The sequence below is a fragment of the Manis javanica genome, chromosome 4 (genome assembly GCF_040802235.1).
Source record: "Manis javanica isolate MJ-LG chromosome 4, MJ_LKY, whole genome shotgun sequence".
Classification (NCBI taxonomy): domain Eukaryota; kingdom Metazoa; phylum Chordata; class Mammalia; order Pholidota; family Manidae; genus Manis; species Manis javanica.
In genome coordinates, this window is record NC_133159.1 from 142988430 (window position 1) to 143013374 (window position 24945).

The window sequence follows — 24945 nt, forward strand, 5'->3', positions numbered from 1 at the left end:
AAGGGACTGAGAAGAATGGGTGGGAAGAGAGGGAGAAGGGGGGAAAAGAAGAAAGGGGACCTTATGATTAGCATGTACAATGTGAGGGGAGGGTACGGGTAGGGCTGTGCAACACAGATAAGACAGGTAGTACTGATTTTACAGCATCTTACTATGCTGATGGACAGTGACTAATGGGGTATGTGGGGTGGCTTGGTGAAGGGGGGAGTCTCGTAAACATAATGTTCCTCATGTAATTGTAGATTAATGATACCAAAAAAAAAGAATGTGTACTTAGATTACATATAGGATTCTTGAAAGGCAATAATAAGAAAACAAACAACCTGATTTAAAAATGGATAAAAGATGTTAACAGATACTTCACCAAAGAATGTATGTAGATATACCTGACGTACATAAAATGCTGTTCAACATTATGACACACTAGGGAAATGCCAATTAAAACTACAATGAGATACCACTCTACATCTGTTAGAATGGCTAAAATGACAAGCCATACCAGATGTTGGCAAGGATGTGGAGAAAAGGGAAGTATACATTCCTGGTAGGAACATAAAGTTCATTTTTCCATTTCAGAAAAGAGTTTGGTAGTTTCATACACTTATCATATGACCCATCTCCTCCACTCCTACGTATTTAGCTAAGAAAAATGAAAACATATGTCCATCAAAAACTTGTGCATATATGTTCATAACATTTTTACTTATAAATGCCATAAACTGAAAACAAGTAAAATGCCCATTAACAGAAACAAAATTTGTTTATCCTTATAATGGAATACTACTCAGCAATAAGAAGGAAAAAGTTCTTGGTACCCACAACACAAATGAATCTCAAAATAATTTTTCTGAGTGAAAGAAGCCAGACAAAAAAGAGCACATATGACTCCATTTGTATAGAATTCTAGAAAGAGCAAACTTACCTATAGTGACAGAAAGCCAACCAGTCACTGCTTGGAGATGGTGGGGGGAGGTAGGGACAAAAGAATGGGAGGTGGGGTTTACAAAAGGGCACTTCTGGGGGTGCTATACATGGTCACTATCTTGATTGCAATTTTGGTTTCATGTGTCAAATGTATCAAATTGTACACTTTAAATATGTGCAGTTTATTGTCTGTCAACAATACTTCTTAAAAGCTTTTAATAAGTACATACGTGAATGATGGTGAAAATAAGTAAAACATTTTATGATAGTATAATTAGCTCAAAAACTAGTAGATTTATTTGACTGCTATTACTGAGTTTTTTCCATAGCAACTAAACCTTTGATAAGATTAGTGTTACAGAGTTCTGAATTCTGCACACTCCAGATGGAGACCTTTGTATGGCTCCATATTCAGTTGATGATAATCACTAACACACCCTGTCCTTTCCTTTCCATGCTGTAAACGTACACTTCTCAGACCTACCCAGTCCTCTCTCACTGGGAGTCTAGTACTTGGTGTGGAAAACAGCAGGCAGCCCTTAACTGCCAGAGAAAATTAGGTCAGCTAAATAAGAGAAAACTTGTTTGGAAAAGGAAGCTCTTTTCCCTTACAGGCACATAAAAGCAGGAAGTATTCATTTAATAAAACTGCCCTTGTAGATTTTCTCTTCTAGTAAAGGAATCCTCTGATACCTGGTCTTCAGAGACTGCTGATCTGGCCCACCAACGTGTCCATGAGCCTTGAGAGACACTGTAACTATGAATGGTTGTTTATTTAATGTCCCGTGGCCATGACAGTATTAAAATTGATTTCTGTTTTCTGATGGGCATCAACAACTGTGAGTTTTCATAATCAGTTCAGGAGCAGATCATCACATTTCAGTCTCGTTCCACATGCATGCAATAATACTAAAGTGTGTGATGGCTCATTTTCTTATTTAAACAACAGTTGAAGAGTCCTGGGACATTTAAACGAACACTTCTGACACGGTCTGGCTAGAGGAACACTCCCTTGGGCCCCCGACAGATGGAAGAGGCCTAAGTTTCTCTTTCCCCATCAAGGCGGGCATTTCCTCGCTAGCTCCTGGATGGCGCAAAGCCAGGCAACGTGGGCCACGCCCCCATCTCCCCCTAGAGACTCAGCTCTGAGATCCGCGTAGGTGGGGAAACGGGGAGAAGCCACAGCACCATCGAGCGACCCCGCTTACCTCCCTAGTCCTCAAGGAATTCCTTCTGGCTCCTACAGCAGTCGTGAGCAAAGGGGGGAACGGAATCACCGCAGCCCAGCCTCTGTGGACAGAACCCACGCGAGTTCTCCGTGGCCACTTGGGGCATACAGGGCTTCGTGGGCTATCCTGGGAGCCTGCCCAGCCTGTGCGATGCTGTGACAGTTTGAGGACTGACGTCCCAAGCCAGGGGTTCACGGGCAATCCTCGGAATACAGCCTCCTGTAATAATCTGGACACTGACCCTACTGGTCCTCAGGCCACAGCCTCACTGGTTCCGTCTTCAGGAGCCTCAGACCCTACCTTTGCTGTTTCCTCTGAAGTTCTTCGTGCTCCTGAACCGCGGGGAAATTTTACCAGGCTCGGTGGGGTAAGATATAGGCTGTGCTGCTGCGCGCCTCTCCCTCCTCGCCAGCTCCCTCAGCTCCCCGATCCTCCACTGTCCTGGCCGTTGGAAGTTGCTACTGATTTCGCAACCAACCGAGCGTCCCGAGCGGGAAAGGAGCTTAGCAGGCTGCGCCGGGGCCCTGGGGCTGCGGTCGCCGCATCCCGCCTTCGCCACAGCGGGGTCGGGGAACGGACGCGGACCTGGGGAGGGAAAGAAACCGAGCTTTTGAGGGACCTGGGCAAAGAAGCGCGGGGGACTGCTTACCCGCCAAGGTGTCCCCTCTGCAGCGCGCCTCCTTGGCCTGAGAAAGCGACGGCGCCTCCCAACTCCGGAGCAGAGACTGACTGCAGGGTCCAGGCTTTATATCAGCTGCCGTCGGTGACACCTCAAGGGGCGGAGCACGAGGCAGGACAGTCCACCAGTATGGCTTCTGTGGCCCGGGAAGCCCACTCCGTCAAGGACTACAGCCTCCGTTACCTTCAAAGGATACGGGTAGGATGCGCGGTTTTGGGGTGGGGGAGGGTCTTCTTCTTTGTTGCATCTCTCTTTTCTGATTTTTTGGAGATTTGCATTTCTCACCCCCCACCCAAGGAGGGAGATCTGAGTGCAACCCCACGCCTGCCACCCCTCCTGGACACCCCAGGCTCGGGTACGCTCAGCCGGTCTCTGCCCCCAACGCCCCCAGCCGGTTGATTCCTGCTCGAATTGTCCCACCAGCACAGGGTTTTCCCGCTGGGCGAGGTAGAAAATGAAGCCTCCGCTTTCTTGCCTCCCCACCCCCCAGTAATTCCAGAAAACTGATTCTGCAGCCCTTTACGGGTGACTTAATTTGTAAGGTGTGATAACTGCTTCTGAAAATTCCAGGAGAGGGTCGCCGCTTGGAAGAACCCGGGCAGGCTCCGGCCATGGCGTTTTGGTGAAAAAAAGGGACATCCTTTAGAGTCATCTGCCCACTGCGAATTTCCAGGGCTTGTGCAAGACCGTCAGTTTCCCGCTTGCTCTTCCTAAAGTTAATATCGAACATACCGTGGGCGCTCAGGAAGGGTCCCCGGGCCAGGTTCTGCTGACCTGCCCGCGCTGGTGGCACGTGTCGCTGCCCCGCGGTGTCCGTGCGGTGGACCCAAGAGGCGGTGCAGCAGGACGAAGGGGGCCAGGAGCGTGATGCCTGGGCACTGATCCGAGCTCGTGCCCCCAGGGGTGTAGATAGCGCTTGGGGACCCTTGCAGCATTCAGTCTGGTTCTGACTGTAACTGCTCCTCTCTGGCGGCAACTTCCTTCTGTCTTCGTCGGCCCTCTTAAAATTCTGGTAGATTTTTCTCCATCTCATCACTTCCAACTCCCGTGTCCACAGCCGGCAGGGCTGCTGGAGCCCTCTCAGCAAACTCTTTCTCTCCCATCTCCAAAAGATCGAGGTCTCAGTGGACAGGGCTGAAGAACCTGAGGCCACCTGCAGAGCCTGGGCAAATGGGGACTTGGCCCCAGCTGTCTGGTAGAGGTCTCTCTCTCCCAGTTTCACTTCTCAAGACTGGGTCAGACCCAGCCAGACCCCTTGGGCATGAGGAGAATCTCAAGCTTCGAGCTAATGGGAAAGGACTGGAAACAGGTAATTGTAGAACAGTACGTGTCTCTGGTGAGTCTACCTCATCGTTGCCCAAGTGCACTCAAATCCCTGCCCAGAAAGTATGTTGTCACCTCTAGCAGGGGACCTTCACAGCTGGGGCTGCCCAGGGAAAAAAGGACGCTGGCCAGTTACCAGAAAATCAAAGAGGAGGGAAATGAACTTCTGGAGGACACCACCTGTGATCATCTCTGGAGGCTGGGGCTAGAGGCTGGCTCTTCATTTTTTAAAGTATTGTCAAATAGCTAAGGTGTATGGAAAGTCCAAAAATAATAATACATTGAGGATCCATCCACCACCCAGCTTAAATGATAAAACATAAGCAGTACTTTTGTATAACCCTACCCCCAAAACTGGTCTCATACCCTCTACCCGTCCCCTACTCAACCGATACCAGTACAGTATTCTGAATTTGAAGTTGCTATTTCCACACAATTCTGTATACTTTTATTACATGTGTATAAGTCACTCATACATAACATTTGTCTCACACATTTATATACACTTAAGCCATATGTAAATAGTATATTGTATCCGACTCCTTAACATTTTGTTTTAAAGATCTATCCATATATCTAGATGATTCATTTCACTGTTGTATGAGCTGAGTCCTTCCAGCTCACCCTTCCATCCATCCCCTTCATCCCCAAACTATCCAGGTCTCCTCAACTTTTCCTGCAAAAGACCTTAGCTCCCACCGGCTGTGGGGTCATGATTGTCCCAGGGCTCCTCTCCCAGGCCTTCTTCCTGGTGTTAAGCTTCTGGAGGGTCAGGAGAAAAGGGGTGCTTTGGTGAAATGTTGCCCCCCCAGTTGTATGCATGTGCATTTGTTTTGGGCGTAGGAGAGGAGTGATTTATTCTTAGTATTTACTTGAGAATAAATGTAAAACTCTTAGGTTTGCTCTGTCCAAGAGTAGGAAATACCAAAAGCAACTATGGTCACACACAAACACACATGGGATGATACAACATTTACTATTTTTTTCTCCTTCTCAAGGTAATCAGGGAGCAAGCTAATGAGACAGGAGGTATGTTACAGGGACGTATCACCTTACGAGGTTCGGGCAGTCAGTCCCTCCTGGGAAGGCAATCACTGTACTAAAGAGAAACACTGACTAGGCCAGCCATGTGTCTGTGACCTGTACAAGCGCTTGTGGTGAAGGTCACAATAGGGCTGGAGACTGCATGTCATGGTCTGTCGTTATTCCTCCATAGAAAACCCCATTCAGCGTTCTCCATGAAAGACCCAGGGAGACTAACGCTGGGGCCCCATGTTCAGTGACACCAGTTGTGATGCGACAGCTATTACTAGGGGACTGAGATTTAGCATAGAGCCTTATCAGTGCTTTCACAGTTTTTCTTTTAAACCTAAGCAACTTGCTTGTAATATTCTCTCTTCAGGCAAAAACATATTTTCCATTTTCTTCTTTTTTACTTTTCTGATTACAAATTTTAAAAATAAATTTTACATAAATGTGTTTATGATATTTCTTAAGAATAGTGTTTGCCATTTGATAAAACAGAATGAAAACCTCATTGAAACAAATTTACTTGGAGGACGTAGATGAGGCATCCTTTACAAATGTATATGCAAATCACACACATCAGAGAGGATGGTGGGGAGAATCTCAGCTCTCTGGCCTGAGATCCCAGAGCACCGTGATGTTTCTCCTGTCCCAGTGGGTGATTATGCTTTTCCTGAAGGAGCCGGGTTGGTGGGAGCCTGATGCTCCATTTGCTTTTGCAGGTGTACGAAAGCGAAAGCACGTATGACTCAGTGTTTTCTCTCTGTGCTCTCCCTCAGATCCAGTGTGGTAGACAGAATAATGACCTCCTAAAGATGTCCACATCCTAATCTCCAGAATTTATAAGAGGTGATGTGACATGGCAGGGGGAATTAAGACTGCAGAGAAAATTAAGGTTGCTGATCAGCTGACCTTAAAATTAGATTATCCTGGAATATCTGAGCAGGCTCACTGTAATCACAAGGGAAGAAGGGAGTGATGTATGGAAGAAGGAGGCAGAAGAGTGAATGTCAGAGGGATGTGCTGTGACAAAGACCTGACCAGCCATTGCTAGATTTGAAGATGGAAGGGGGTCACAAACCAGGGGATACCAGCAGCTTCTAGAAGCTGGATTCTCCCTTAGAGAATCTCCCTAAAAACAGATCTCCCTTAGACCCTCCAGAAAGGAATGCAGTCCAGCTGATACTTTGACTTCAGCCCACTGAGACCTATTCTGGGCTTCTGATATCCAGAACCGTATGGTAATACATTTGCATGGCTTTGAGTCACTATATTTGTGGTGATTTGTTACAGCAGCCTTAGGAAACTACAACAGGGATTCAGACCACAGGACAATAGCCTTCCATCCACCTGTTCCCCTATTCAGTGAGGAATCACAAAGATCCCACAACAGCTTGTGAGAGAAATAGGACATCTAAAATCAGTTCTCATAAGGGTCCCACGACCCTTTCAAAGGGGCCACTAGGTCAAAACTAATTTCATTAGAGATAAAGACATAGATACATAGAGAGAGAGAGAGAGATTCAGGTTGTTCTTCCTCCTCTGCCCCACCTCATACACACACTTGCCAGGGGCAATGGTGCAGGAGTCCACAGGGATAAAATCAGGGCAGCCAGGATGATGAGTTTAGGGATCTAGCCTCCACTGTTCACTAACGCCCCCTCCCTCCTCCAAACCCGGAGAGCCAATGATTGGCTCTACAGGAAGTGTCTCCCCTAAACCTATTGTCCTTGGGGTACTGAAAGTAACAGCCCTGACCCGAAGACTCACTTTCCTTGGGGGAGGAATACTAAACTGAAGTGTTTAAACATGATTTTCTGGTGTCTGGGTCTGTCCACACTCGCACTCATTTCCTTGGCTCTTTTCCAGCCCCTGCGGCTGCGATGAATTAGCATCGGGCTTTTGTCCCTGCCCCACCACACAGTGTAAACGAGCTCAAAATAAAAAGGGTTTTAAAATTCAATTACCTACATTTTCAAGTTTGTTTTTTCTTCCATTGGTAAATCTATACTGTCAATGTTCCAATTTTTTAAAATTCTAAGGGGAAAAAAAAACAGAAAAAAGGGAGGGGAAACATAGACTTACCACCCAAACCCTGTTAGCATTGTGATGTATTACATTACGCCTTTTTTTGTAAAAAAATATATATTTAAAATTTTTCAGATCAGTAATTAAATAATACTAGATTTTTAATATATATTTTTACTGTTTACAGAAGTCAGAGGAGACTCTAAGCTATCACAGGAAAAATATCTCTGTTCTCTTGTTGCAAATTGTCCAAAAGCAAGAATGAGAAATGAAACACAGTAACCTCAGCCCTCACATAACTGTCACCAAGGAATAAGGGCTGGAGGGCAGGACAGGTGGAAGAGAAACCTGCAGTACAGATACTGGGTGCAGCCAGCAAACTGAGAGCTCTCCGTAGGGGGTGATTTACAGACCCTGAACAGGAAGGTCAAGGACTACTTGTTTATAACAACCAGACTGAAGGGCGGAGGTGGGCTTAAGGGCTTTCTTTATCCCTGGATTGACAGCAAAGATTGGCAAAGGAGACCCATCATCTTTGCAAATCACTCTTCAGGGCTGAAAAGATCTGTGAGAGACCAACAGCTCTGCCGCTGCCAATATTTAGCATCTGAAAAGAGGAAAGCCACAACAATCCTCCGAACAATTAATTATCAAACCTTGTGCAATATTTACTGCGAATCAGGGAAACTTTGGTGCCCCAAGCATTGCCCTGGCCCTGTTCCCACACTACGCTCCTGCAAGCAGCTTGATCCAGGAAACAAACATCTCACCCTGGAGAAAAGAAAACAGAAAAACCAAAACCCAAACTCTGCGTGGATACATGGGAAGGGAGAGCACAAGTTGACAGCTAAGGAATGGGCCTGGAGAGCCCCTAGTCAGTATCTAAGGGCAAAGGGTGCAGGGAATATGTCCCTAGGATACCGAATTGAGGTTAACTGGTAGTGCAGTTGATGTGTTTGATTAAGAACAACAATTTCCTGGGACAAGCCAGAGAATTTGGAGATAAATTAGTGTTAGATACATAAAAAACTGAAACAAAAATTAAGATGATCACAAATCCTAAGCAAAGCAGAAAACTGTACATGAAACGAAAGGCACTCATAGTATATCACCTAGCCCAGCAATGACTAGAGTCATAACAAGGTAAACACTGAATATTGTTCTGCTTCAAAATGATGATATAACCATATTGGCAGGATGTGGGGAGGAGAAGACAGGGAGGGAGTGTAACTGAACTAAGTCTTCTGGAAGTGAATAGATGATTCCTATTTAAAACCTAAACCTGCACTACTTGGAAACAGAGGCATGTACTGAAAGAAATATCAAAGTGTCACCTCTGGGAAGAGGGGTGGGGCAGAAGGCTGCTAATTTTATTCTAAGTTTTGTAGAAGAGTTCAACTTTCAAAGCCATGTGCATATATAATTTTAAAATTTGCATATAAAATTTATAAAATTTCTTATTATAATTACTTAGAAAATAGTAGGCAATGTGTGTGTCTCCTTTTATGGAGCTTTTCTCTCCATATAAACTCGGATTTTGATAGAATCTGTGTTTGTAGTCCCATATTCTTGGCACCCCTGTGGATGTAAAACTCTACACCTGCTATAGTTCACATAATCATAGTAATCCCATCATGACCTTCTTGCATTTCGGGTGGGGGGGGTCTGGCATCTGTTTTCTCCAGGACAACTAGTAAAATTGCAGTGCTTGGTTCTAAAAATTGCAGACCTTGGTGAAAAAAAAACTCAATAAGATAAGCAGATAATGTCCCTCTGTCCCTTTATAACTGCAGAAAGCAGGTATACCTCAGGTAAAGCTGTCTTTTCAAATTCTATTTCTGACAGATGGAGAATTGTATAATTCCTGGACTTCAGAGAGGGTGGTTGTGGCTTATGAAAGTAAATCACTAACTGCTGAAAACTTCAACAACCCTTAGTATTCTTAGAGGGGTTGTTTGAATAATATGCTCTGATAACATTGAAACTGACACCTTTTTCCTGCAAGGATTACACGCTTAACAAATTTGCTTTTCCAAGCCAGAAGAAGGAAGAAGAGCTCTTCCCCCTTCTCCCACATACACTGAGATAACGTTTATGCTTCTGCTCAATTTCTTAAGAGTTTGGGGATTTGTGTTATATTTAAATTAATATTTCTTACCCAGGAACTGCTGCCATGCCTGGGGGCTGACCCTGCCTAATGGCATGCACCTGAAACTCTCACTCCACCTTTAAGTTCCCCTGGTGCCACCCGGCGGACACTCTGCACTGTCACCTGCAGGTGTCACCAGCTCTGCAAGCAGCAGCCGCTCCTCCATTCTTTCCCATGACCTCTATTACCTTTTTATTGCTTAATGTTAAGAATTTATTTATAAAGCTTCTTTGTTGTACAGTAAGCAAAAATGGTGTTACAACCTCAGTGCACCTGAGAGTTATGACTCGTTATGACCAATCACAGCTACCACATTACAGCAGAAAGTTACACAAAAACTTGGCAACACTTAACATTTTGTTGGGGTGAAGTCCCCAAGCATGGGGGAAGGCAGAATGTCACAAGAATTGTCTTCAGGTGGGTGGGTAGGTGTCCCGGAGTTTGTCATCACAGACACTTTTTTTTTTAACAGCTACCAACTCCATATGAGCAGTCCCATCAATCCTGAACTGATACCTACTAGCATTTTCCCTTCCCAGACTTGGGGGATCCCCTCAGCCCACCTTTCAGTCCTCCCTGCCTCAGGCTCTACCCTAGAGGATTCCTTGCTGGCTCCCACACCCACCACAAAGAGACGGAGAGGAAATAAATCTCTTTTCTCACAGGCCTCAACCTCTGGGACGGGCACCCTACGTAAGTCTGGTTGATCTTTGTAATGGGATTCACTGGGCTCAGTGGGCTAGCTCAGCACTCACCCAACACACCAAATGTTGCTCTTCTACAAAGACATCCCAGACAATCGCTCACAGGTGAATATCTAAAACACAACTGGTTGGGAAATAATCTCAGGGACTTATTTGTACCTGAGATCCAAAACTCACTACCTTGCTTGGGTCCCAGAACTTTGGCTCCAAGTATGGCTGTTTCCTCTGAAATCTTTCATGTTTTATGAAAGAATTTGATGAGCCATGAGGAAATCTTGTTACCTTGGTAAATTTAGGTTAATTGGGTTTTGGACTTCAATACTAAGAGGGAAGCAGCCCACAGAACTCGGAACCCCAAAGATCAGTGCCAGAGTGGCATACAGGCAGACCCACGTAGAAAAGGGAAGTGACAGATGTACCCTCCTTCATTAGCATTTACCCATATAGCATTTAGCATTTTACTGTATCGCGAGCGTTTTCCGTATCTCTCCCCTCCTTAGAGATTATAAAACCCTATGGGAGAGTACGGCGGAATTTCTCCGTACCTCTGTACACCTGCAGCTTCTGCTTGCTCTCGGGGTGCGCGGGAGGAGGCACGTCCAGGAACTCTGGAGCCCCGGCCTTGTTTGTGCAAAAGGCCCTTCGCTTGTCCCGCCAGGCTGAGAGAGCAGCCTCTCCTCACCCCGAAAACCCCCCTCTGTGCTTCACTGGGCGCGCAGGTGGTGACATCTGGCCTAGTCTGCTCCCCACCCGCCCCAACCCGGCCGGCCCTTACCGCCCCCACGCGCGCTTTTCCGGGGAAGTCCCTGCAGGGCCGTCGGCTGGAAGGGCGACAGCGGCGGCCGTGGCGCGTGGCCCGAGGGCTTCCCACACTCTGCGCCGTCGCGCACACGCTCCGCATCCCGCGCGCTCTCGCGCCGGAGCGCGCTCCCAGCCGTCGCGCGCCCGTTTGGCGGGCTCAGCTGCGCAGTCCCCGCCCCGGGGAGGTGGAAGTGTGCGCCGAGCGGAGTGAAGGAGGAAGGAACCCGAACCTCGGCTTCCACAGAGGTATGCTTCCCGCTCTTCATTTCTTCAGGCTGAGACTCTTGAAGCGTATGCGTCTAAGGCAGAGTTTCTTAGCCCCACTAGCGCCCTGGAATTTGGCTCTGAGTGGTGACGGGCGCTGGTGTTGGAGTTCAGAGAAAACAAAAGCGAGCGAATAGTTGCTGAGCTCTGACAGCGTGCCAGCCTCCGCTCCAGGGGCCCTGCTGGACGTTCCACCAGCCCACGAAGGAGAAGGGCGCCAGGAACAGGCTGCACCGACAGATGACTCGAACCCGCAGCTCCTGGGAGTCTGCGGGGGCAGCCCCCGGGGGGGGGGGGGTTAGGCCATTCCCGGATTCAACTGCGCTGTCAACCGGAGCCCCTCCCTGGAACCTTGGTGCATAGAAGTCTCTCCGTTTCACCAGTGCCCGCTTTCCTGCCCAGAACCCTTAGTTTCCTAAACACACTGAGGCCAGATGGCCTCCATTTCCTGGGGGGATTTGCAAATATGAACTGCGCTTCCTCGCCAGTCCCCGGTCCCCCTAAAGTGATTCGTGGAGTTACAGATCCACGAATAGGGAAGCTCATTCTGGTAATCGTATTGCAACGCTGCCATGAGGAACGGAAAATATCAAACGGATTAAAGGAAGGGAACTAACGAATATCAACCATTCGTTATACTCAGAACCAGGTGCTTTAGATCCATTCTTTTATGTAATCCTCACATTCTAAGACATGGATACTTTTTAAACTAAGTCTTTAAAAAGCATTATACAGAAAAGTGCACAAACAATAAGCTTGATGAAAGTGAACACTCCCAGGCCAAAAATTAGACGCTCTGTGGGCCCCTCCCCATCACTGTGCACTCCCTTCTCCCTACAAGTAAATAGTATCCTGACCTGTAATATCAGAGGGTAGTCCTGCCTAGTTTTGAAGCTACATAAATGGAATCACTATACAGTATATTTTTAGGTCCAGCTTCTTTCACTGAATATTGTCTAGTTAGCTCTATAGTGTATGTAGCAGTAGTTTGTTCACTCACACTGGTGTATCAACACTGACTTACCCATTTTCTGTAGAGACTGGGGTTATTTCCACTTGGATGCTGTGATGAACAATGTTCTCTCTGTTATACATGTTTTTTGGTGCACAAAAGTACATATTCTGTTGGCTGTGTACCTTGGAGAGGCTGGCTATGCCTATGGACAATTTTAGTGTGTATATCAAATATATTTTCCTAAGTGGCTGTAGCAATCTACATTCTCATTCACAGTGTGTGAGTGTTCCAGTTACTGCACATTCACACCAACACTTGTTTTTGTCAGTGTTTTTAATAGCTATTCTGACGGGTTTATAGTGCCTTCTCATAATACTTTTATTTTCCACCTTTCTGATAACTAGTAAAGCTGAGCATCTTTTCATACACTTACTGGCCTCGTTTGAAGTATCTGTTCAATCAGTTTGCTCCAACTTTATTCTTTAAAATATTCATTGCTATTCTTGACTTTTTGCATTTTCATATACATTTTAGAAACAAGCTCTCGGTCTCTCCCAAAAGCCTCAGTTTGATTGGTATTTCATGGAATTTATATGTCAATTTGAGGATAATTTACACTCTCTAAAATGTTGAGTTGTCCAGCCAATGAACACGATAATATCTCTCATTTATGTAAGTTTTCTTTTGTTTCTCAGGATGTTTTAGTTTTCTGTGTAAAGTCCTTCAACATCTTTCATGATTTATTCCTAACCACTTGATGTGTTTTATGTTATTATAAATGGTATCATGTATTAAATTTTTATTTCCAAATTGTTTGTTATAGGTATACAGAAATACAATTGATTTTTGTAAACTGACCTTGTCTCTAAGTTCACTTATTATTTCTAAGAGTTTATCTGCAGATTTTTTGAGATTGTATACATGTACCATCCTATTGTGTAAATAATTTGAAAGTTTTGTTTCTCAGTTTTCAATCTTTATGTTTCTAATTTCCTTTTGTTGCCTTGCTGCTGTAGCTAGACCCTGCAGTGCAAAGTCAAGTAGAGTTGGTAATAGCAAGTAGTATTGTCTCATTCTTAATCTCAGGCAGATTGTTAAGTATGATATTGGCTGTAAATTTTATACAGACAACTTTTATCAGACTAAGGAAATCTATTTTTAGTTTGCTGAATGTTTAATTTTATGAATGGTTTTTCCTGTATCTATTAAAATAATGATTTAAAAAATTTTTTAATGTGATAAATACAAATGTGATGTAAGCTAGACCTATGAGAGTTGTCCCTGGGAATTTTGCTGGGTTATTGAACCATAATTATGAACAATAGCAACTATGTAAGTCTGGAGCTTCCAGGGACTATCTTTCCTTCCACATGGAGAGAGCCTGCCAGAAAATAAGGTCTACCCAGAGGAAATCAAATCCAAGATACAGGGAGAGATGAGAGAGAAATAAAGACACACACAGAAAAAAAATATTGGTGACAGCACTTGAACCCCTGGATCTAATAATATCAACCTTTCCTTGGATAGATAAGACATATGAACCAGGAATTTTTCTTTAACTTAAAGTGCTTTGAGTTGATCTTATTCATATTTATCATGTCCATGTTGCTTGGAAGATTTTCCCAAGCAAACTGCAAAAATCACATCACACTCTTGAATATCAACTGTGTTTCCATCACAGTTGAGTGATGGGAATATGCACAGTGCTGAGACAGGGCACTGCCACTGAAATATGCAGTTCTAGGCAGCTTTATTCAAATAGCATGCGAGTGACAGTATGGAAATCACACAGACCCACACCCAGATACAGCAGCACTAACCTTTGTAGTCACACATCTGTTAGGTCCACCCTTACCACACAAACCATTTTTTAAAATACAAAGAACTTCAGCCCATCATCCTGGCCTTTGGAATGGGTACAGAAAGGATCATCCAATCTGTCTTCCAAATTCTAGATGAAAGGTACTCTAGGAATTTCTGGACCATGACAGATCTGAGACAAGGAGCAAGAGAGCCAATGCAACATCCAAACTTTCCTAGGGCAAAGGGAAGGGTTCACAACCAGGGAGCAACCAAGTCTTCCTCCTACACAGAGACTTCACTGTCCCTGCTATGATCCCTAGTGGAACCGACACTTGGGGAGTGCCCAGCTCAGGACTCTGCACAGTTCAGAACCAGCCCCAGCATCCCTCTGGGCCTCTATGACACTGGTTTAATGAAGCCATAGTCCATGCACTTGATGAGACACTCCCGGGCTGTCTGAACCACTGCTGCCTTCTTCTCATCCAGCTCTTGCTTGCCCACCACAGTCAGGATCTCCAGCAGCTCGCTCTCCATCAGCTTCTTGGCCAGCTCAACATCAGCGGCGAGCAGGTTGTAGGCAATGACCAGGCCCCGGTGCTGAACTGACAGCCGGTCATGCAGGCAAAGCCTCTGTAGGATCTCCAGCCACTGAGTGGTCTATAGGGGAGAGGTGGGGAAGGGAAGATGGGAGGAATCAGTGGGGAGACAGACATAGAAGGCTTCAGATGAAATAAACAGAAGGCATTGGCCAGGCCCAGATTCTGGGCTCTGAAAGGGCAAACACATACCTGGTTATCTGTATGGTACTCCACACATGCCTACTGGAGCCTCGGGGACTAGCTGGCTGATGCTCATCTCATTACCAGTACCAAGGCAATCAGAGAACTAGAGGGATCTTGTAATAACCCAATCTCTTTCATTTTACAAGTGTAGGGGGAGTGACTTAGCTATGCTCCTACATCTGGAAATAGTAAAGAATAATACCACCCATCCATTTATTCTTTAAGCATCTTGAGAAGCAAAGGGACAGGCCCAGTGCATGCCTGAGTGGAATGAGGTTGGAGGGTGTTCAGAAAGGAGGATTCTAACCCTGGGCACATAGACAATGCCTGCATCTACCAATCCAGGTGCACTTAGAGACATGAGCTCCGGGTATGAGCTCTCCAAGCCTCAGAGCCGCCTCTGTCATCTGCTATGCCTACCTCTTAACATTGTGACGATTTAATGGTATGACACATGGAAAGAGCTCAGCATGAGAGCCAGAGCATAGTAAGAGTTCAACAGACACAAGTGAACAGGGACGATGGTTTAAGGCACTAATCCAAAGATTCCCTTTTGCTTCTTCATAACCTTGCTTTCACCCTCCATTTGTCAGTGGGGATAGCTCTCTACAGACACTGCTCTCAGATGGGGAGGCAGACACAGGGGAAGAAAGGCCAATTACTGGCTTCTGAGCTTCTGAGCAGAATTTTGTTAATTCTTCACTGAATCTCCTAACACAAGGAAAGGAGATGAAAATTCAGCTTGCTGTGGTGAGGCTCAGGGGAAGATTTAATGCTCACAGGTAACTGATAATGGGTCCAGCGCCCATCACTCCCTGGGATAGGAATGCAGCTAAGATTTCTGAGCCCCTTGAGAAGAAGGACGAAGCGGCCAGGGGTGAGTCGGCAATCCTGAAGGATTCCAACCCCTTCCCAACTACTCGATCATGGGGCTTTGGGCTAGTTACTTTTCTGCACTCAGTCTCCTCCTTGGTAAACAGAGATAATAATGACCAATAACCATGCACCCCACAGGGTGTTGGGAATGCCAGGTGGGTGTGAACACTTTGAGCACACCTGGAGCACAGTGAGTGGAAGAGACACAGAGCACCCTGCGGGAGCCTGTTCACCAGAGTCGTGTGACCAGTCACTTCACCACGGCCTGCTTTAGGGCAGAAGTTTCTGGGTGGTTCCCAGGCTGGAAGCACCCCACCTCTGATCTACGGAACGAGGATATCTGGGCGAAGTGTTTTAACCAGCCCTCCAGGCGGCTCTCACTCACCCTACAGTCCTGAGAACCTTGCCTATGGAAAGTGCAGAAGCCCAAGGACCAAGCAGGATGTGCTACACCTGGGAGAGCCCCTCCCCCAGTGCCAGGGCAGCGCAAGGCCCCGTGGGACTCCGAGAACATGCACGCTCACACACACTCCTAAACTATCTAGAAAAGCTGCCTTTAAAGCAGACTTGAAAAATGTGAATTGGGACATTTACATTTTTCGTGTATGGAGATGATGCCTGTGAACTAAGTTCATTGTGGTGAAATAAAGAAAGTTTATCTGTGACTGTGTAACTATCACTCCCATTGCACCTGTTGAGATGGCCTGAGTCTGAGCAAAGGATCTGATCATCATGTTCACTTAAGAGAATCTGCTGCCTCTTCACCAGACCACAAGCTCCCTATGCTACCCGACCACCGCCGTGCTTTTCTGGTGGAGCTCAGGGGGCTCCTCAGCAGTTCATGTTGTTCTTATCATTATTGTTGTTATTATTATTAGGTAATGAGGCATAAGGACCACGAGAGGCAATAGGTGAGCCTCCAGAGGGAGGATCTGAGTCAGCACACTTAGGAGTCCAAATAACGAATATATGGGGCCAAGGACTAAGGCTCTCATCCTCTCTTTAGGTGGTGAGAACAGACATCCAGAGAGCTGGGAAGGGTTCCCACAGGGTCTGGCATCCCCCCAGCAATACAAGACACTGTGCTCTGGGTGGGGACCCCCTACAGCCCGACCACCCTTTCCTGCTCCCAGCGCCTGCTCTCACCACATGGGTCATCTTGAGGCACAGCTTCGAATGAGCTGCTGTCAGCATGGCCAGGGCCCCTGCGGCCGCATTCTGCACCTTGTCATCATCTTCCCCGCAGAGCAGCACCACCAGCTTCAGCCTGTCATTCCCATCAGCCAGGAACCTCTCCTGTACCTATGGGAGGCATAGGTACAGAGAAAAAGGCCCCCACCTGCCCAGCCTGGAGAGGGAAAGATGCATCTGAAGCTGTGGGTTTCTGACGCAAGATCCCTCAGTTTTCTTTGATCCTTGCCACCTCCCCCATGAAGTCTTCTCTGATTAGCTGGGTGAAGGGGCTACAAACTCCTTCAACTAAAAGCTTAAAGAGAATAAGGGCCTCCCTGTATAGCATGCACCACCTCCTCTGCTTGCATTCAGCTACCCATACCAGGGGAAAGGGCAGGCATGGATTCCCGAAGAGCAGATGTTGTCTCAAAAGCCATGTTTCACTCTCCTTTGGGAAAGCCTGGAATGTTTTTCCCACAGCAGATGGGCCTTTGGGCTCTGCCATGAAGTGACTTTGGCAGGAGCAGGGGACAACCGAGTGGTTTATACTTGGTATTAAAGTGATGCTGTACCATTCACCAGGTGAGGGATGAAGCTTCCCAAGAACCAGAAAGCCAGAAGAGCCTCCCAGGGCCCAGGCCCAGCTCAGAGCACACTGACCCCGCACCCCTCCGCTCTATGTTAAAATTTGCTTGGTCAAGTTTAAGGGCATTTTGTTGGGTTTCTGAGAAGTGGAGCTCTGAGAGGGGTCAAAGGTCACAGCTCCCCAGGTTCTGACCCCCCACCTGCATCTCCCTGAAGCTGGAACGGTGACCCTCGAGGAGAGAGAATGGCGGAGATGGAGAGATGGTCCGTGTAGCTCCCACTCATGGGGCATTTTTGAGTGGAAAGCAACTATCCCAAAAGGCCAACCCCACCTCTCACACCGACACGTGGCCGTGAACCAGCCCTTGTCACAGAATGTGAGCAGAGGCGATGTAGGCTGCTTCCAGGCCACCTCTCCCCATGGTCTTGCTCCCCATTCACCATCTGAATGGAAAATGCAGACTGATTCCAAGGTGGCAGAGAGAGAGAGTTCCTTTTTGTTTTTGAGATAGTTCTTGATGATCAAAGAAGCCTGGGTCCTCAAGCCTTTGCTTGGAAATGAGCCACCCAATCCAGATGTGAGCAAGAAATGAGTGTCTACCCTGTTGGGACCACTGAGTAGTTTTTATTTTGGTTATTGTAGCAGCTGCTGCTCCCCACTCCCACTGTCTGCCTCTTCCCTCTCTTTGGACACACTCTCCTCCCACATGGCTACCAGGCCCCTATGCCAGCCTGGTAGACTCTGTTTAGCTTTATTTTTTTTGTGGAAAGCCTTTAACAAGCTTTCATGGGTCAGGTTTTCCTTCTGTAATAGCAAGAAGACCCAAGAGTTGAGTTGAGAGGGAAGAGTTAAGAGTTGAGGGGAAACCTGGTGGGTCTCACACTGGGACCTACGTGAGGGTTGAGGCCCAGTCCTTATGTTTGTGAAGAGCCTCCAATTTTGACCCTGTTGTTACTTCTGATGGGGTCATACCGACAGGCACAGCACTATTCTGGCAGGATGGAAAGAAGACATTCATTCATCACATAGCTATAATTTATCCCATTACTGGATTAGGAGGCCATTGACATGCTCTGAATTCATTTTTTTTTATAAATCCCATAATGATTCTGTGAAGAGCACAATTACAGTCCTTGCAACTTCTATGGAAACAGTGATAGTTCATTAAATGTTAACATTTAAAAAATTCTACAATTGTTTGTAACTGGTTTTATATTTCTTCATCTTTATATATGTAGAGCTTCAGTAAATGCAAGTGGTCTAACCTCTTTTGACCTCTAAGAGGCCCTAATCTCATATCCTACTTTGCTATGAGATTGATTAGAACTAAAAACTTAGAAAAATGGTATCTTCCACCTCATGCAGCCCAAGCATTGAGGTCAAAGCCCCAGCTTTAATAATACTGTTTTTTGTGTTTTTCTTTGCCTCCTTTGTGCAAATTCCTTCCAGGGTCCCTACAGGGAGGGGAGCTGTAATCTAGAAAAGATTCCATGATTCCTGGGTTCTCTGGCAAAATGCTACCTTAATATCATTCTCCTGGCCACCAGGCTCACACCAGGCCCTGACCGCTGGCCTGTCTCTCCATGCCTTGACCACTCCCTGTCCACATCCTGAGCCCTTATCCCATTCTGAGCCCCCTCACCTCCTTGTTCAACACCATGTTGCACATACACTCCGTGGCTGCCTGCCGCAGCTGGTCATGATTCTCAAACATGTAGTTCTCAATGTCTGGCAAGGCCTTCTCCTTAAAGATCTTCTGCCTAGGGTGTGAGGGGTGGAGGAAGAGAGGCCACTGAGTCCTCTGTAGGGAGCATGTCAGCTTTTTGGCCGCCAGGGGCCATTCTACCATCCTAGTGGTGGCCCACCCACACCCTCAGCTAGCAAAGTTTGGATCCTGCCCCAGTTCCAGGAGGGGCACCAAGGGGCAGAAACTAAATGATGTAGTATAGCATCCTGGCCATGGGGACGGGGTCTGGGATGAACATGTCATCCAGCTGGAGAGTCCTTTGCATCACCGCTAAGGAAGAGAATTTCTCTCTCCTTCCTGCTGAATGTGAAGGGGTCTGGAGGAATCCCTGCAATCACGAAAGTGGGGAAAGCTCATCTGAAAATTAAGGCAACACAGGCAGGAGAAGTGGAGAGAAGTCAGACCTGGGCCAGCTTTGTAAGCCCTGCGTCAGGCCACGCCTGAATCTGCATTACTCCACATTTTTTACTTACGTAAGTCATTATATTCCCTTTATGCTTAAACCATTTGGAGGTGAGTTTTCTGCCACTTGCAACCAAAAGAATCTCAACCCAATACACTCCACCATTCCTGTGCTTCCGAGAAGGAACAGCCTTCATCCCCACCTATCCACCTGGATATTTTTTTTTACTACTGCAGAAAGAAGTGGTTTTACAGTCTCCTTTGGCTTCAAACACACTCACTAGGTGGTTTTTCCAAGTGCTAACTCAGATTACTCCAGCGCCCTCTGCCCCCGGTCCTCTGCACCCGCCTTTGATCCTGCCCTCTGAGGCAGCACACAGAGCATGAGAGCTTCCACCAAACACTAGGGGACACCTTTCTCGACCCGGCTCCCTCCGCACTCCGGGGCCTCACCGCAGTTTATCACTCCGCCCGGACAGGTTGGTGAGGCCTAGGAGAGCCTCGTAGTTCTGGATGCCGTCCCTCTGTGTGTCCAGGAGGCGCACGAGGGGCCGCACCACTTCATACACCTGCAGTGGCAGGGTCACGGCACAGGTCAGAGGGAGGCCATGCTCCTCAGTCCCTAACATTTGTAAGTGCCTAGTGTTTGAACTACCAAAGCACTGGCCTACCCCTGTTTTGACCCAGTCTTCACAGTGGTCCTGAGAGGCAGGATAATTTCCTATACTTTGCAGGTAAGGTAACTGAGATTCCGAGAGCACAGCCCTGTTAGTCAGAGGCTGAGCGAGGCCTGGAGCACACGCACCTCCAACGCTTTGCCCTCCCTGTGCCACGCTCCCCAGGAGCAGAGGAGACCTTCCCATCGCCCCGCCCCACCCACGCACACACACACCCGCTCCCCGGGGAAGGCGGTGTCCGGATTGGAGACTGCAGCGATCTTTGCCAGGGCGTGGGCTGCCTTCACCTTGCCCACGTCTGTGCCCTCCAAAGCCAGGGGAATCAGCGCCTGCAAGAGGGCACAGTCACTCCTTGGCCACAGGCACCCAGAGGCCCCTCACCCCATCCTCCCGGGAGAACTGCAGAATAATCAATGCTTGGGAAAACAATTAAATACTTAGTCCTGGATTCACTCCCCCTACTTCTGAGCACACATCAAGGTCTTCACCTGTACTCTCCCCAACCCATTCATCTGTTCATTTGTCTTTTGGGAAAATATATAGATCAATATAGTGATGTTTTTACTTTCTGCCTAAGTCAAACCCAATCCTAACAGCAGCCATTTATTGAGCCCTTACTCTGAGCCAGTACTTCAAGTGTATTTCCTTTAATGCTTGCAACATTCTGCAAGTAACTGTGTGAGTTTCCCCTCCATTTTACAGAGGAGGAAACTTTGGCTCAGGGAGGATAAGAATTTGCCCCAGGTTACACAGCTTAAAGGGGGATGCAAGGACTCAACAGTAAGTCTTCTAGAGCAAAGTCCACAGTCTCTGTATCTGCACCATGCTTCCTTCCAGCAGCAAGGAAGAGAAGTGGGATTCCATGAGAAATACCACAACACACTGTAAAATCAGGCAGAAATTGGATTGGGGCCATGAGCACAGATACCTGAATGACCGTGTTCGAAGAGATTGGGTTGGAGCAAGGGAGACATTATTTTGGGGCCAGGCAGAGAGCGTGTACACACACACACACACACACATACTCACTCTCAGATGGTGAGAGCCTATCCTACCCAATCACCTTGCCACCACCTTGAGCCACAATGGTTCCTCGGTCTTTTGGGTTGTCACACAATGCCAGGAATACCCTGTAGGGCGAGGATAAAGGACACTCAGTGCCTGAGCACTGAGCACACCCTGCCAGGTATCAGGTCAGCCAGTCAGACCCAGTGAAGTCCTGGAACATGCTGCTGGTGTGCACGTACCCCAGAATTAGCCATCCTTGGGAAGATGCTGCCATGGCTGTGAGAGGCTCGGGAGGGAGTGAGGCCAAGGGAGGCTGCAAAGAGCTACCTGATGTACACAGACAACAAATGGCTCCTGGCTGCCTATCACCCAGGAGAAATTCTTCAACATGGATACATACACCCCAGGACTCTATGATCTGGCCCTTGCCTTCCCCTCTGGTCTTACCTCCTGTGCACTCCAAGCACCAGGCATATTTTATGAGAACCCCATCCTCATTCACTCATTCTCCCTCCATCCTCAGTACCTTTGCACATGCTGTTCCCTCTGCCTGGAACCCTTTGCTCCCCTGCATCTGAGTGCTTCTTCTTTCTTCAGGGTTCCATTGAGGTTTCACATCCTCCTAGAGGCCTTCCTGGCCCACACACCTGCCCTCCAGTCAGGCCAGTTGGATGCCACTGCTGGTACTCCAACCAGCCCTTGCTCTCCCCCATCAGGGCACCGGCTGCCCTGTGTTGTAACCATGAGTCTGTCAGCCTACATAGGAATTGGGCCTTTCATCTCTGGAATAGCAGTCCCACACAAGGCCTGGCAGCCAGGGAACCAGAATGGACAGTGACCTCTTCCCTCCAGCTGTGGTGACCTGTCCCACCATGTCACTTTGTGAAGTTGGCCCCCTCAGTCTCCTCTTCAGGCACCCCCATGGCTCAGTCCCTCAGTTACTCCCCTGCCATCTCCACCTCCCTGCCCAGCCTCCTGTCTCCAAGGCCCCTCAGACCCAAGCCCTGCCCCAAGGCAGCCGCACCTGGCCAGCAACTCTTTGGTCTGGTTGGTGAGTATGGAGCTGTCCGCTTTTACCATGCAGGCCAGTGCAGAGATGACGCCGGCCTTCAGCAGCCGCTTCACCCGCATGTCTATAAAGTCCTTCTTGTCCTGGGGAGTTGAAAGGATGGCAGTGGGGAAGAGGCCTGGACACCAGGTCAACATGAGTGGGAACTAAGAATGGTGCATTGCCGACTTCTTGTGGTAGATTAATAATCCCCAGAGCCTGCAAATATGTTACCCTACACAGCAAAAGGACTTGGTGGATATGATTAAATTAAGGATCTTGGACGAAGGAGATATTCCTGGATTATCTGGGTAGGCACAACGTAATCACAAGGGTCTCTAATAAAAAGGAGATAGGAGCAGAGAAAGACAAGTACCAAATGATTTTACTCATCTGTGGAGCATAAGAACAAAGAAAAAACTGAAGGAACAGAACAGCAGCAGACTCACAGAACCCAAGAATGGACTAACAGTTACCAAAGGGAAAGGGACTGGGGAGGATGGAGGATTGGTGGGAGGGAGGGAGAACAGGAATAAGGGGCATTATGATTAGCACACATTGGGGGGATCACGGGGAAGGCAGTACAACATGGAGAAGCCAAGTAGTGACTCTATAGCATCTTATGACACTGATGAACAGTGACTGTAATGGGGTATGTTGTGGGGACTTGATAATGGGGCGAGTCTAGTAATCATAATGTTGCTTATGTAACTGTACATTAATGATACCAAAATAAAAAAAATGTTTAAAAGGAGGTAGGAGGGTCAAGGTTAATAGGAGATATGACAACAGAAGCAAGAGGTTGGAGCAACTCAAGGTCATCAGCCAAGGAAGGTGGGCTTTAGAAGCTGAGAAAGGCAAGGAAGGCTGTTAACCCCTTGAAGCCTCCAGAAGGAACCAGCCCCACTGATAATCTGACTTTGGCCCAGTGGGACTGATTTTAAATTTCTGACCTCTGGAACTAGAAGATATTAAATTTGTGTTGTTGTAGGCCATTAAGTTCGTGGCAATTTGTTACAGCAGCAATGGGAAACTAGCATACTCTTCCAGAATCCCTTTGTCCAAACTACAGCCAAGGGGGTGTCCTGCATGTCCTGCTGTTGTGAACATCAGAACATCTCTTCCTTGCCCTCCCCTCTCTCAATACAGAGCCTGAGCAGCTCATATTAAGGGCGACCAACCCCAAGGAATCTTCATTCACCGAGGAAGGAAATAAAGGAGATTATCCCAAACACTAGATGACGCATATATTACTTTTTTTTGAAAAGGTTGGCTTTCCATTACAGTGGGGAAGGGTGGGGGTATGCAGGCAGAAGGGAGAAGGGAGAGGGATAAAGCTGACATAAGAATGAACTGGGTTTTGCTGGAAACCGAAAGTCTTCCCCAGTGTTGAACAGTCTCTACAGATAATCCTCAGAGTGGCTGGGAAAAGGCTGACAGTCATGGGAGATCTCTGGAAGCCACGTTCGTACTTTATAGCTGCAGAACACATTGTATACTCTTGCCTGCATGAAATAGTGTGCAGCTTTAAAGAATGATTCAGAGAATGACATAGCAATGTGGAAAGCACCTAAAGTGTTTTCCCAAAATTGGGCACAAAATGGTAACATTATGTGTAACATGTTTATATAACATATAAAGAAGAAGGATGCACAGGAAAAAAAAAAACAAAAAACCTCTGGTAGGTAATATAAAATACAAAAACGCCTATAGTGTCAGAGAGAGATGATGCGATTGCGAGTGGTTGTTTACTTTTTTCTACCATTCATTTTTTTGTTTCGCAACATGGTTATATTACTTTGATCATTTAAAAAAATCTAAATGTTATGCTGGCTGGAAATATGATACATATCTATTCATATAAACCACATACAAAGTATACCCTTGTGTGCAGGGAATCATTGTGGGGGTGGGGGGTGAAGGTATTGTGACATCTGGGCTAATGCCACATCCCTCCTTCCTTCTCTCATTCCTACTTAACATCCATATCGCCAAATTCAGATAGCCCAGAAAATAAAAATTTTACAAGTGTTGGAAACATGAAACCAACTGTTTGATGCCCATGAATTCAACAACATAAATTTCAAAACGCTTATCACGGCTCCATTTGGTTTCTCAGACTGCAAATTGTTTTATTCTGCCTCTACTGATCTATCCTATGCACCTTGGCCACACATTGTAACTAAGCGGGGAAACATAAGTGCCACCTACTGGAAGAAATTTGCAATTATCATCTTCAATGCACATGTTTCTTGTGCCAAATACGTCCCAACACACCCACACATCACCTGGACGTCCCTGTTTTTCTGTTCCACCTCTCTGACAGTGTGGTAGCACAGACGCCCTCCCAGGTCACCCCCTCCCCACCTTAGGGTGCTCCTCAGGCACGTGCTGCTTGGAGAACTTGGCAAGCTGCACCAGCTCAGGGATGACCTCCTTGACATCATAGCTGTTGGTGCAGTTTACCAGGGTGGTGGCCACCGAGTACAGGATGGTCTTGTCAGCGGTCTGGAGGCACCGTGGGGGGATAGGGGGAGAAAGGCAGAAAGGAAACTTAGTACAGACTTCTGCTTCCAAGATGGCTCCTCCACATGGGCAGTAAGTTGGTTTGGGGAGAATGTGGCTGGTGCAGCTCAGCCTGGAGGAGTACAAGCAGCACAGAGGGAGAGGAACTGGTCTGCTCATACAGGGTGGGCAAAAATTTCTCCTGCACCCTCTACAGCACCCCTGAGAGCACAAATGGGCGGCCTCTGGGTGAGCT

The 24945-nt window shown here is 47.1% G+C and overlaps 2 protein-coding genes and 1 long non-coding RNA gene across 12 annotated transcripts in view; 1 reads left to right on the top strand and 2 right to left on the bottom strand.

Moving 5' to 3' along the window:
• Positions 1 to 11149, bottom strand: part of SLFN5 (schlafen family member 5) — a 28895-nt gene extending 17746 nt beyond the window's left edge. The window contains exons 1-2 of one of the 7 annotated variants that reach the window (XM_073235218.1): positions 10838 to 11149; positions 2454 to 2738 (exon numbers count right to left, since the gene is read on the bottom strand). In XM_073235218.1, the coding sequence (XP_073091319.1) occupies positions 2454 to 2738; positions 10838 to 11129 (577 nt within the window). In that variant the 5' untranslated portion in view covers positions 11130 to 11149. Of the gene's footprint in view, positions 1 to 2132; positions 2236 to 2453; positions 2739 to 2802; positions 2940 to 10607; positions 10717 to 10837 lie in introns of those variants that run through there. The other 6 variants (XM_073235220.1, XM_017644060.3, XM_017644058.3 and 3 more) reach the window with 6 other exon arrangements.
• LOC108386255 (uncharacterized) lies at positions 2384 to 10601 on the top strand. Its single transcript, XR_012130601.1, has 3 exons — positions 2384 to 2520; positions 2826 to 3030; positions 3403 to 10601. It is a non-coding gene; the product is annotated as an uncharacterized lncRNA (long non-coding RNA).
• Positions 11150 to 13815: 2666 nt separating the features above from the next.
• The window catches only part of UNC45B (unc-45 myosin chaperone B), a 28189-nt gene continuing 17059 nt past the window's right edge, over positions 13816 to 24945 (bottom strand). For 3 of the 4 annotated variants that reach the window (XM_017644066.3, XM_017644065.3, XM_017644064.3), the window contains exons 13-20: positions 24552 to 24692; positions 22161 to 22288; positions 21192 to 21258; positions 20344 to 20457; positions 19905 to 20020; positions 18945 to 19062; positions 16690 to 16845; positions 13816 to 14542 (exon numbers count right to left, since the gene is read on the bottom strand). In XM_017644066.3, the coding sequence (XP_017499555.3) occupies positions 14282 to 14542; positions 16690 to 16845; positions 18945 to 19062; positions 19905 to 20020; positions 20344 to 20457; positions 21192 to 21258; positions 22161 to 22288; positions 24552 to 24692 (1101 nt within the window). In that variant the 3' untranslated portion in view covers positions 13816 to 14281. Of the gene's footprint in view, positions 14543 to 16689; positions 16892 to 18944; positions 19063 to 19904; positions 20021 to 20343; positions 20458 to 21191; positions 21259 to 22160; positions 22289 to 24551; positions 24693 to 24945 lie in introns of those variants that run through there. The other variant, XM_073235221.1, reaches the window with a different exon arrangement.